This window comes from Stegostoma tigrinum, chromosome 9 (genome assembly GCF_030684315.1).
Source record: "Stegostoma tigrinum isolate sSteTig4 chromosome 9, sSteTig4.hap1, whole genome shotgun sequence".
NCBI lineage: Eukaryota > Metazoa > Chordata > Chondrichthyes > Orectolobiformes > Stegostomatidae > Stegostoma > Stegostoma tigrinum.
Window position 1 is genome coordinate 1,343,983 of NC_081362.1, and position 13,334 is coordinate 1,357,316.

The window sequence follows — 13,334 nt, forward strand, 5'->3', positions numbered from 1 at the left end:
TTTCCTTTTCTAAAGGACTTCCATTGACCAGATGGTTTTTTTCTGACAATCAGCAATGGATTCGTAGTCATCATTAGATTCTTAATTCCAGATTTATATTGAATTCAAATTCCACCATCTGCCATAGTGGGATTTGAACCCTGGTGCTGAGAACATTGCCTGGGTCTCCGGATTAACAGTCCAGCTAGGCCACGACCACTAGGCCACCACCTCCCCTAACGGAGAACCTCAGGAGTAGGCCAAAATGGATAGCCCACTCAGCACCTCTGGATAAAATGAAAGTCGGTGCTTCAGCCTTGCCTTTTGCACTAATGTGCTAAGCTGTAGCATCGTGGAGAGTAAAGCTATTTGTGGAGTCTGTCTGTCTCGTTTGTTGTTTAATTGTCCACCATGATTCTTGACTGCATATGACAAGAATGCAGAACATAGATCTGATCTCTTCACTCTGTCTATTGTTTGTTGCTTATGCTATTTGCCACAGAAGTAGACCCAAATTGTAGCTTCACTAGTTAACATCTCATTTTTAGATGCCTGGTGCTTCTCTTGACATGCCCTCCTGCACTCTTCATTGAACCAGGACTGAATCATGGTTTGATGATAATTACATGAAGGATCTATCAGGCCATGAAGTTACAGATTATAGTCTGATACAATTCTGATGATGACCTGCAGCACCTCACAGATGCCTAGTTCTGAGTTGCTAGGTCTGTTTGTCTGTTCTGTTTAGTGTGGTGATTGAACCACAGAACACAATGACAGGTGTCCCTGATGTGAAAATGGGGTTCTGTCTCCACAAGGATTGTGCAGTTGTCCCTCCTAGTGGTACCGACATACAAGTAGGTCAGTGAAGACACAGTCAAGTAGGATTATCCCTCTTATTGATTCTCTTGTTATCTGCTGCAAAACAAGTCTAACAGCAATGTTAATTCTTCATGATGGGCATTAAAATCCCCGACACAGACCCTGTGCACTTACCACCCTTGGTGCTTCCTCCAAGTGGCTGCAGATGGTAGTCGGTGCATTTTTGACCCAAGTCTTTATAGAATCCATGTTGAGACATCTCAGGAAAATCCCTCCTGCTTGTATGTCGCTGTGCCATCACCTGTGGTGGATCTGTTTTGTGAGTGGAACAAGAAATACCCAGGGATGGTTATGGTTTCTGAGATAATATCTATAAAGTAGAACTCAGTGAGCATGACTGTGCCAAGCTGTTGCTGACTAGTCTGTGATGCAAGCCCATAGAACTTGATAGAGAGGATTTTGCAGCGTCACCAGAGTGGGATTGCCATTGTTGTGGAGACAGTGAGGACCACAGATGCTGGAAGCTTGAGTCAATAAATATGGAGCTGGAAAATCACAGCTGGTCAGACAGCATCCGAGGAGCAGGAAGCATTTTGGCCCAAAATGTTGACTTTCCTGCTGTTTGGATGCTGTCTGACCAGCTGTGCTTTTCCAGCTCCGTATTTATTTTCCACTATTATTTCCAGTGCATGGGTTGCTGGTGAATAGCCTGTCCAGTTTCATTCCTCGGTTTAAAATTCATTGTGGTTCTGTACAACTGAGTGACTTGCTGAACAATTTCAGAAGGCCGCCAAGGATCAGTCACATTGCTGAGTTTCTGGTGTCACATGTAGGCCAGACCATGTAAAGCTGGATTGTCTTCCTCCCAGTACATCAAGTGAACTAGATGGGTTTTTCAGAAAATCAATATTGATTAGGTGGTCAGTATTAGGATTTATTTTCAGATTTTTATCGAACAAAAAACAACACAAAACAGGAACAGGCCCTTTGGCCCTCTAAGCCTGCACCGACACATTTTGCCCTGCCATTGTAAAACTGTCTTCACTTACAGGATCCGCATCCCTGCATTCTCTTCCCGTTCACGTATTTGTCCAGGTGTTTCTTGAATACTGCTATTGCGTCTGTTTCCATCACCACCTATGGCACTCAGCACTTCTTGTGTGAAAAACGTGCCTTACACATCTCGTTTGAACTTCACCACCTGCCACCCTGCACCTTAACCTGTGTCTCCTGGTAATTGACCCCTCCACCTGAGGAAGAAGCCTCACACTTTGCACTGTATTGGTACCATTCACAATCCTATAACCTTCAATCAGGTCGCCCTTCTGCCTCCTGCATTCCAATCTTTCTTCATAGCTAATATCCTCCCTAGCAGGCAACAATGTGGTAAACCTTTTCTGTACTCTCTCCAAAGCAGCCACATCATTTTGGTAGTATGGTGACCAGAACTGTAGGCAATACTCCAAGTGTGGCCTGACTAAAGTTCTGTAAGGCTGCAGCATAATTTGCAACATTAAATTCAAGTTTCGCTATCTGCATGATGGAATTCAAATCCAATTCCCAGACATTAACCTGGAGCTCTGCATTCATCACCACTTACCCATTTTGAGTCAGATGTGGTATACCTCTTAAATGTTCCCTACTCATTCCTGGGAGCCATTCATTTATTATCAGTACCCTAATCCCGTCATAAACTATGGTATTTCAGTCTACTAAAAGTACTTTTGTCCTTCTCGTATCTCTGACTCTTTCTTTATACTGGCAGCTGTGTCCAGCATCTGGACGATCTCAAAACGCTGCAGCTATTGAATCCTACACCTTTGTGACACAGAATGTCCCAGTGGCTCCAAGGCTGCTAGAAATGATCTTCCCCAGGAATTTCTTCAGGGCAGCAATTTGTATAATTTGGAACAACTCCATTTGATCTTTTCAACATCTTGTTCTAAAATATGAAGACCTTTTTCCACACGCATGCATGCACACAAACGTTAACTTTGTTTTTGTTCCTGATTTACAGCGTCCGCAATTCTTTCGGTTTTTATTTAAGAGATAAACCTCGATTCATTCAACTGTGAGCTGGAGGATTCGGGTTTCAGAATTAGAATGCAGAAGACCATAAGAAATAGAAACAGGAGTTGGCCATTCAGCCCTTCGAGCCTGCTTTGTCATTCAGTAGAATCACAGTTGACACAGCACCCTCTCGTCCACTTTCTTGCATCTTCCTTATAACCCCAATCCACGACTGACCAACAGTCTATCTACCTCAACCTCAAACGTATACAAGGGTTACGCTCCCATGGCTCTCTGTGCAAGGAATTCCAAAGACTTGTAACCCCTTTGAGAGAAGTAGTTCCTCCTCATCTCAGACTTAAATGCACGCCCTTTTGTTCTGACTCTATGCCCAGTATTACTACAGTTGCCCATGAGGGGAAACATCCTCAGCATTTAAGAATCCTATACATCTTATTCTTTTAAACTCCAGTGAGTTGACTCCCAACCTGTATAGCTTTTGCTCCTAAGACAATCCCGCTATATGAGGGATATTCCTAGTAAGTCTTCTCTGAATTACCTCCAAGGTAATTATAGCTTTCCGTAAATAAGGGGACTGAAATTCTTCACAGTTCTCCAGATGTGGTCTCACCAGCACCTTGTACAGCTGCAAAAGGACTTCCCTACTCTTATACTCCAACCCCATTGAACTAAGGGCCAGCATTCCATTAGCCTTCCTGATTACCTGATTCACAATGTGCTAAATTTTTCTGTTTCATGTACAAGTACCCCAAGTCCCATGGTGTTGCATCTTTTCTCCATTTAAATAATACTGCTATTTTGTTCTCCCTTCCAAAATAAACAATTCCACAATTTCCCAAATTATATTCCATTTACCAACTTTTTACCCAACTAACTTAACCTATCAAAACCTCTATGTAAACTGCTTGAATCCCCTTTGCAACTTGCTTTTCTACCTATTTTTGTATGACCTCCACTTCCTTTCTCTAACTCATAAACATGTGCTTTAAATAGTTTTGGTCCCAGCATTGATCCTTTCGGTTTACAGATTGCCAGCCTGAACTGCTAATCCCCACTCATTGTTTCCTGTCTATGAACCAATTCTCTATCCATGCTAATATACCACCTTGAACACAGTAAGCTTTTATGACTTAACCTTTTCGTGGGGTACCTTGTTGAACACCTTCTGGAAATCCAAACACAACACATCTATTGATTCCACTCTATTCCCTCTGCTTGAGACTTCTTCAAAGAACTGTAATAAATTAGTCAAGCACGATTTCTCTTTGGTGAAACCATGCTGATTTTGCTTGATTAGATTTTGATTTTGCAAATTTTCCGCTATTGCTTCCTTAATAATTGCATTCCAACATTTTTCTAACAATAGATGTTATGCTATGGCCTGTAGTTATCTATTTTTGCCTTCCTCTCTTTTTGAATAGAGTGTCCCATTGAACTTTACCAATCTTCCAGTATCTCTTCAGAATGCAAATGTCTTTGGAAAATTACAATCAATGCATCCATTATCTGTGTAGCTACCTCTTTTAGGATCCTAAGATGCAAGCCATCAGGGGACTTATCTGCCTTAGGCTCATTAATCTGTCTAATACTTAATTTCTCCCTTGTATTCTTTAATCCTAACAGGATATTGAAAGTATCTTCCAATATAAGTTCTAGGCCGCACCTGTAGTGCAGTCTTCAAGAAACGTTGCTTTATGTCAATGGTGCCAACTTTTAGAAGCATGAGCTGAGTATCCATGTGAGCCCTCCTTCAGTTGTAAAAGATCCAATAGCATTACTTAACAAAGATTTCTCCCGGATTTCTAGCTAATATTCAAATCTCAACCAATGCTATTTAAGCTGCTTAATAGTTTATTTATTAGCTATATTTTTAGGCACAATTAAGCAGTGCAGTGAGAATCATGGTGGATGCGGGAGGGGGGTGTGGGGAGTGTGTAGACAGGGGAGGGGGTTTCTGGGTGTGGATGGGAGGGGAATGTGGACAGGAGCTAGGGGTAGATGGGAGAAGAAGGGTGGGCAGGGGGTAGGTGCGGATGGGGGACGGAGTGGTGGATGGTGGAGGGGGGGGTACTGGGTGGGGGGGATGTGTGCGTAAGGGAGAGGAGTGTATTGGGGAACTTGAGGAATGGATGAGAGCCAGAATGGGGCCAGAAGAGTAGCCAGAAGGCACTTCCATAACAGCGTGATGTCATCGCCATCTGAATGAGGCAGAACACCCTCTTCGTTTTTTATTTCATTGCTTTTTGTAGGAGCCTGTACTCAAATTGGTTGCCATTATCCACTTGTTTGCAAAAGCATCAATGCAACAGAAATATTTTATTTTCTATGAAGAACTATGGGATGCCCTGAGGCTTACAAAATCATGAGGGTCATGGATAAGGTGAAAAGCAAGGGCCTTTTCCCTAGGGTGGGGGACCTCAAAACCAGGGGACGTATTTTTAAGGTGAGAGGAGAAACGTTTAAAAAGGACATGAAGGGCACCTTTTTTTTGCCAGAGAGTGGTTTGTGCGTGGAATGAACTTCCAGAGGAAATGGTGGATGAAGGTACATCTAGAACATTTAAAAGACATTTAGATAATTACATGAATTGAAAGTTTTGGGCGGATATGGTCCAAGCACAGTCAGGTGGAACTAGTTTAGTTTGGGAACTTGGTCGGCATGGACTGATTGGACCGAAGGGTCTGTTTCCATGCTGTATAACTCTGACTGTGAAAAGTGCTGTATAAATGCAAATTCATCCATTCTTTCTCTGATAGTTATTATTTCTTTTGCCCTTTTTGCATCTTTTAATGTTCCCCCTTCTTCAGACATTTTTATTAGTCCTTTAGTAGAATTTCTTTCTCATTATGCTTTGCCTCTGCAGCTTTGCTTTTTTCTAGGTGTCTCTTTGCCCTTACGATCAACCTCTTGACCTGTTTCTGCATGTTGCTGTTTTCATCCCAGTGAACGTTCTCAGCTTCCTATCTGCAAGATTTGCAAAGGTCATTTTTTTTCTTCTTTAATATATTTTAATTTAATTGTTTATCTTGTTAGGATCATGTCTGTTTGGTCTGAATCTATTGATGCTACATATTCATTTAGCCTGCATGTTTAGCAGCAATCCTTTAACCTAGTGTCTTTTGCTGACATGCAAACTAACTTTCTCCTCCATTTCATGTGCTTTATTTCTTCCTTCATTGCTGAGAGTTCTGTCTTATTTAGGTGCTGCCCCCACCTCCTTGTCTTTGGATCTGGATTTCAGATACGCCATTCTGAACTCTGTGATTCTGTGCTTGTTCTATCTCAAAGGTGTGACAGCTTCCAGTTGTCGTTTGGGCCATTTACGAAGTTGTGCTCGAGATGAACACTTGCCTCAATGGCTTACTTTACCCATTAAGTTATGAAGCAGTCCATCCAGTATAATTGCCAACAAAGCTTGGTTGAAGTCATTCATTAAATTTAGCTTTCCTTTCCTTAATACAGCCCTAAATCTTTTTAGAGCAAACGGCACCTCTTAATTGTTTTTCCCATCTAGACAGTTCGTTATCCAACTTATCTATGCTTATTTCACAAAAACCACTTCATGTCCCTCCCTTTGTCCATGCCAGAAGTAACTACACCATCTCCGCTGCTGTCAGAGAACTACACCACTTCAAATTAAGTTCAATTTTAACTCTGGATTCAGCCACATTTGTTCCTGTTATATTTCACAATTGCCACAACAGCTTTAATTCCAGTATTTTCTTTCTATTAACAGTACTTCCAGCACTCTTGCATTAACCTTGTAGTTTTGCGTCGGTTTGTGTGCCTTACTGTTTGCTATTCTTGGGCTTTGGCACAATATCTACAGATGCAGTTGTACAAAACTCTGGTGCGGCCGCACTTGGAGTATTGTGTACAGTTCTGGTCACCGCATTATAAGAAGGATGTGGAAGCTTTGGAAAGGGTGCAGAGGAGATTTACTAGGATGTTGCCTGGTATGGAGGGAAGGTCTTGCAAGGAAAGGTTGAGGGACTTGAGGCTGTTTTCATTAGAGAGAAGAAGGTTGAGAGGTGACTTAATTGAAACATATAAAATAATCGGAGGGTTAGATAGAGAGGATAGGGAGAGCCTTTTTCCTAGGATGATGACGGCGAGCACGAGGGGGCATAGCTTTAAATTGAGGGGTGAAAGATATAGGACAGATGTCAGAGGTAGTTTCTTTACTCGGAGAGTAGTAAGGGTATGGAACGCTTTGCCTGCAACGGTAGTAGATTCCCCAACTTTAAGTACATTTAAGTCATCATTGGACAAGCATATGGACGTACGTGTAGGTTAGATGGGCTTGAGATCGGTATGACAGGTCGGCACAACATTGAGGGCCGAAGGGCCTGTACTGTGCTGTAATGTTCTATGTTCTATGTTCTATGACTTAGATCTGCTACTCTACTCGCTGTTATGATGATCCTTCATATTAATAATATTGTTAATATTATAATGGATGGACTTCTAATGGATTGCGCAAAAAATGATTTATTTCATGATCTGTGGATTATCTCAGGGTGTTCTGCATTTATACCTCGATTGACAGTTTAAGCATGCTTTTAAGAATTGACGACCTGATGTAGCGTCTTGGTAGAACTTCAGATTAGATTAAATAATTGAGATGTAAAAGATTTGAATGGGTTTTATGAATGGGCATTTTTTTCGCTATCAAGTGTGCATGAGTGAGAATTGCATTAGATTATTAGAAATTTTTTTTTAATTGCCACATGGCATCTGAAGCAACTTATTATCTAAATGGAGAAAAACTGAAGAGTGCTTCAGTGCAGAGGAATCTAGGTGTCCTTGTGCATGAGTCACAGAAAACTAGTATGCAAGTACAGCGGGTAACAAGGAAGGCACTTGGAATTTTGACATTTATTCCAAAAGGAAAAGTGTGTAAAAGTAAGGAAGTACTGTTGCAACTGTACAAGGTGTTAGTGAGACCATTGTGGGTATTGCATACAATTTTGGATCCTTTACATCAGGAAGGATGTAATTGTGTTGGAGGCCATTTAGAGGAGGTTCACTAGATTGATTTCAGACATGAAGGGTGTGTCTTAATGAAAAGAAATTGAGCGGTTTAGTCCGATACTCTCTGGAGTTTAAAAGAATGGGAATCTGACTAAGGTACGTGAGGGAGTTGACAAAACATAGAAAGAATGCTTCCTCCAATGGTGTAATCTAGAACGTAATGCTCTAACAGCTAGTAATTTTCTGATGCCTATTGTTACTAATATTTTATGTAGAACTTGATGTTAATGAAAGTTGGTGAGATTTATATATTTTATCAAAGTAAAAACTTGAATGTGAGAGGGGAAATGCAGCTAAGTCACAAACTCAGTTAAATAGTACGTACATGTGTGAAGAATGTATTTTAATAGTACAATTATAATGTGCACATTAAAAAAAACTGAGTATTTTATAAAGGATGATGAAGTAACAATAGGTGAAATTTAAAAATGCTTATCGACTTGCTATTTAACAGGCCTAATACCTTTGGCAATGCAATGAACAAACTGTATAAGCAACAGTGCCGAGAAGGACAACAGGGTACTCATTTTAATCAGAGGATTGGATAATGAGGAAGGATTGAGGGAGATCAGAGATAATGGGAACTGCAGATGCTGGAGAATCCAAGATAACACAGTGTGGGGCTGGATGAACACAGAAGGCCAAGCAGCATCTTAAGAGCACAAAAGCTGACGTTTCAGGCTTAGACCTTTCATCAGAAAAGGGGGAGGGGGAAACAATTCTGAAATAAATAGGGAGAGAGGAGGAGGCGGACCAAAGATGGATGGAGGAGAAGATGGGTGGAGAGGATAGTATGGGGATGATAGTTCAGTCCGGGGAGGACAGACAGGTCAAGGGGGCGGGATGAGGTTAGTAGGTAGGAAATGGAGGTGCGACTTGAGGTGGGAGGAGGGGATAGGTGAGAGGAAGAACAAGTTAGGGAGGCGGGGACGAGCTGGGCTGGTTTTGGGATGCAGTGGGGGAAGGGGAGATTTTGAAGCTTGTGAAGTCCACGTTGATACCATTGGGCTGCAGGGTTCCCAAGCGGAATATGAGTTGCTGTTCCTGCAACCTTCGGGTGGCATCATTATGGTACTGCAGGAGGCCCAGGATGGACATGTCGTCTAAGGAATGGGAGGGGGAGTTGAAATGGTTCGCGACTGGAGGTGCAGTTGTTTACTGCGAACCGAGCGTAGGTGTTCTGCAAAGCGGTCCCCAAGCCTCCGCTTGGTTTCCCCAATGTAGAGGAAGCCACAATGGGTACAGCGGATGCACTATACCACATTGGAAGATGTGCAGGATTGAGGGAACAGACTTTCTAATCACTCGATTATGTGACTCAGTGGGCACCTGGGAGAGGTGTAAATGGCAAAGACATGGTAAGTACAGAGCCCTCTGTTAAGGTGGGTTTTAAAAAAATGTGTCAAACTAGCAGAAACAAATATAAGGCTAAAGTTTCCAAAATGTTTAGGAATTTTCCATGGAGAGTTCAGCAAATGGAGTTCACGTGTGATGTAGCAGAGCAGAAGAACTTGTAACCATTTAACTATGTTCTAAGGAGACAGAGTGAGGTGTGGAATTTTTCAAGGTCAATGAACTATAATGGACCAAGTATGAAGTGAGATCCCAGTGGGAATATGCTTTGTACAGTTTAAGATTCAACGTGGTGAAATGCAGTTTCTTGGATTTACTGTGTAAGAAATTAAATAATTTCTACGTCGTGAAGAAATAATTATTTAAGGTTCTGCTACTTTTATGATAGCAACACATAAATAGTGCAATAATAAACATCCTGTATTGATCAGTAAAACATTATGATATCCTTTTAAAGAAACTAAATTAATCATGTTTGCGCTATAAAAATGCATTTATTCACTGGAGACTATTGCATCAAAAGAGCCTTAACACTGCAGCTGAAAATGCTGAAACGTTGTGCAGTGTTTTCCTGTACAACTTTAAGTGTGTTCTGTAGAGAATAATAAACAGAGCAAATGTTGCAAATGTGCTGCGAATCAGTCAACACATGTAAGGAGAAAGGCAGGTTAGCATCTTCCATCAGAACTGAATTCTAAGGAGTGGTCTTAATCTAAAAGTAAGTATTCCCAATTTTCTCTGTGTTTATTTCAGATTTCTTCCATTTTGTGGGGTTTTTTTTGCTCTAACTAGATAATTTACAATTTGTTGGGACTGTTGCTACTCCATGTTCAGGAATTTAGATTTAAAACAGAAATGTAATCTTGTGAAATTTAAATGCAAGAATAGCATGCTGGGGAAGTAATTTTGTCGTCAAGTCTGTCTAAGCTGTTGGTTAACTGAGTATCAAGAGGAAACAGCATCGCTTTTAAGTAGTGCAAAAGGAACATATTTTGTTGTAACTAATATAATCTCCATTTCTGAATGTTTAGATACAACAAATCCCTCCCCTTTTTTAGTTACAATACTGTCACAAATCACAACTACATAATCCAGCAGGTGTTGTTCTAAATATTGATGGTAAATGTAATTAGGCTGCAATATCACACATATTGGTTTTCTAATAAACTAATATTTGAATTGTTTCAATTATGTTACATATCTAAATTATGCCAGTGTGCTGGAAGATTAAATGAACAGCAAGTCCCATGGAGGACCAGCAGCTCCACACCCTCTTGGGCATCTTATAGAGTTGTTTGAAGAGTGTTGTTCGTATGAACACATTAACTGCCTTATCATCTGGTACAGAATTGCATGCAATCACAAAATAATTTTGAAATTGATGGGATGATGAAATTAAATTTTGAATAAGTGTTATGTCTACACACGTAGCAAACTGGTGAGATTTTCTAGTATAATTAAATAATCATCATATTGCTGCACTGGCAGATGTTGTTGTGTTTTGTTTGTTTTATGTATTGAAATGCGTTTGAAATTAATGAGTTTGATTTAGTGAAATCTGAATGTAGTATTTTTACTCCAGTTCCATTTTGAACAATTTCAGGTTAAAGTAGAATGCTGTATACTACACAGGAAGAGTTGTCAGTCATGCTGTCTGAAGCATCATGCTTGTTATCATGATGATCAATTTTGCAATGAAATTGAGTTTTTGTCAATTACCATGATGGCACTTATTGAATATCTTCCAGCACCAAGATGAAGAGCGACGTCGCCAGTTGAGAGAGAGAGCTCGTCAGCTAATTGCAGAAGCTCGATCTGGCGTTAAGATGTCTGATCCTCCCAGCTACAATGAACTGACTACTGAAAAGTTGAGAGAAAGATCAAAGGCAGCTGGAGGTTAGTGAAATTTTAACTCAAATAATGCTCCATCACCAGATTCCTCATGTCCAGGTGAAGGCCTACCACAAATCCTAACTCAGTCATTTTTCAGTCTGAACGTCTGTTTCGTTCTTGCTGCGAATGGTGCAATCCTTTTGTGACTCTGCCTCAGTATAGAATCTTCATTCACAAATACGTTATTAGTTATTACTAGGTAACTACTGCTGACACAAACATATGAACATTTCATTGAAACTCCGACAGCGAGATGGAAATTAATCTGCGCCTCCAGGTGATGTTGCATGAGCATAGAGGCGTAGAAGAAAGGAGCAGGAGTAGGCCATTCAGCCCTTCAAGCCTGCTCCGCCATTCATTATGATCATGGCTGATCATGGAGCTCAATCCCTCTCTTTAAACCACCTCCCCCAGCCATATCCCTTCATTCCTTTAGTGACAACAGCTATATCTACCTCCTCCTTGAAAACACATCATGTTCTGGCCTGAGCCAAGTTATTTTTCTTTAGCCAGTATATACCAGTGAAGCACCTGAGTGGCTTCTATAACCGAGTTGTTGTACATGTATTACCCATTCACGCACTGTTAATACTATCCTGGAATGTGGCTCTCAGTTGACAGCATCTAAATGTTAAGGCAACTGGATTTTTTAAATGCTCATTTTTCTTAAAATGGCTTTCTCTGACTATACCAGATTTGTTTGGACCAGACTTTACTGTGCTCAGTGGTGACCTTACATTCTCGTAAGTGATGTTGACAACATCTAGGATCATTGCAAATCAGCACCCACTGTAGTGTCATGACATGGCATCAGACTCTTCATACTGTCCCAGTGATTCGTAACCAAACTCTTGAATAGTCAGCACCAGATTTTGTGAACAATCAATAACAGAGACCAAATTTATTGCTGAAACAAAGAATTAACAATTTGTTACTAATACAGTAGCTTTAGCTGACCAATGTTAAATGAGGTAATCTAATTATTGTCTGTAATTTAAACCCAACCTTCTTGGATTCTAGCCCCCACGGTCGCATTGACACATGCGTGCACGCATTTAAGGGATAAATCAAAAGAAAAATGAGAGAAATGTAACTTTCCAGTTCACTTAAGCAACTTCCACGATTTGTAATTTCACACACACGTGGGATTATCTTCTGCGTGGTTTCTAAAGCAAGGAACAGTCATTGAATTCTTATAGCTAAGATTCTATTCTCTAAACTTTCAATAAGTTGATAATGGGAGGACAGCCAGGAAGCAGTCAAAATTCTGTCCTGTAACTATGGTCACCACAATCCTCCTACCAAAAAAAAAGCTCAAACCAGTACAAACGTTGGTTTCTCTTTCTCTTGACATCACCTTCCCTGTGAGACAAGTCTAATGAACACTCAACATCTGCCATCTGTTTGAGCATAATACCTCTCCAGCGCTAAAACATCTCTATACAACGATAGAACAAGAATCAGCCTGCAAATAAATCCCAAGCTTAGCCTCATAACAAATATCAGCTTGTTTGTCTCTTTTTATTTAAAACCAGCTCCTGCTCACAGCTCAAAGATCACCTTCTGCTCTCAGCTCACAGTTCGTAGCTCCAAACTAAAAATAATAAAAATATTGGAAGCCTCAGCACTAGCTGCTGATTTCTGATACTCAAGTACCAGAATCAACTAGCAACTGTCAGTCTGCTCTTGTTTGAAATATTGGAAGCCACCTTCCAGCCAGTTCACATTAAGAATAGTGGCGCAATTAGGAAGCAAATCTGGGAAAGAAAGGTACATAGGGCTTTCCCCTGAGATCCAAACTACAGCATATAAGTATTTTAAGCGTGCACATAATCTTGCTGAAGCCCAGCTACTGATGACCTTTGTTCAGTAACAGAAAAGAGTGGACAGAGGTATAAGCGCATTGCTAACCTTTTTTTAAATACAGTTCGCCACTTCTGCATTTAATCAAACATGAAATCTGGAATTTGTATTGCTACAGATCTTCCTGCTGTTGCCAACCTACTGTGATTATAATACTATTCATGTCTGCCACACCTGTAATGTTGCATGGTCACCATTCCTGAGTGTACTTTGAGTCTTTGCAGATGTGATAAAATTAAATCTAAGGATAATAAACTAACAATTTTCGTTGTGCCACATCGTATACTAATGCATATATGCACTAATGTGGAAATGCCCTATTCATGTTAAATGGGATGTTCTGTGTATAATAAATCCTT

The 13,334-nt window shown here is 40.6% G+C and overlaps 1 protein-coding gene across 5 annotated transcripts in view; it reads left to right on the forward strand.

The window, feature by feature from the left end:
• The window catches only part of ehbp1 (EH domain binding protein 1), a 344,052-nt gene that overhangs the window by 247,235 nt on the left and 83,483 nt on the right, over positions 1 to 13,334 (forward strand). For all 5 annotated transcript variants that reach the window (XM_048536029.2, XM_059648293.1, XM_059648292.1 and 2 more), the window contains one exon: positions 10,968 to 11,115. In XM_048536029.2, the coding sequence (XP_048391986.2) occupies positions 10,968 to 11,115 (148 nt within the window). The remainder of the gene's footprint in view (positions 1 to 10,967; positions 11,116 to 13,334) is intronic.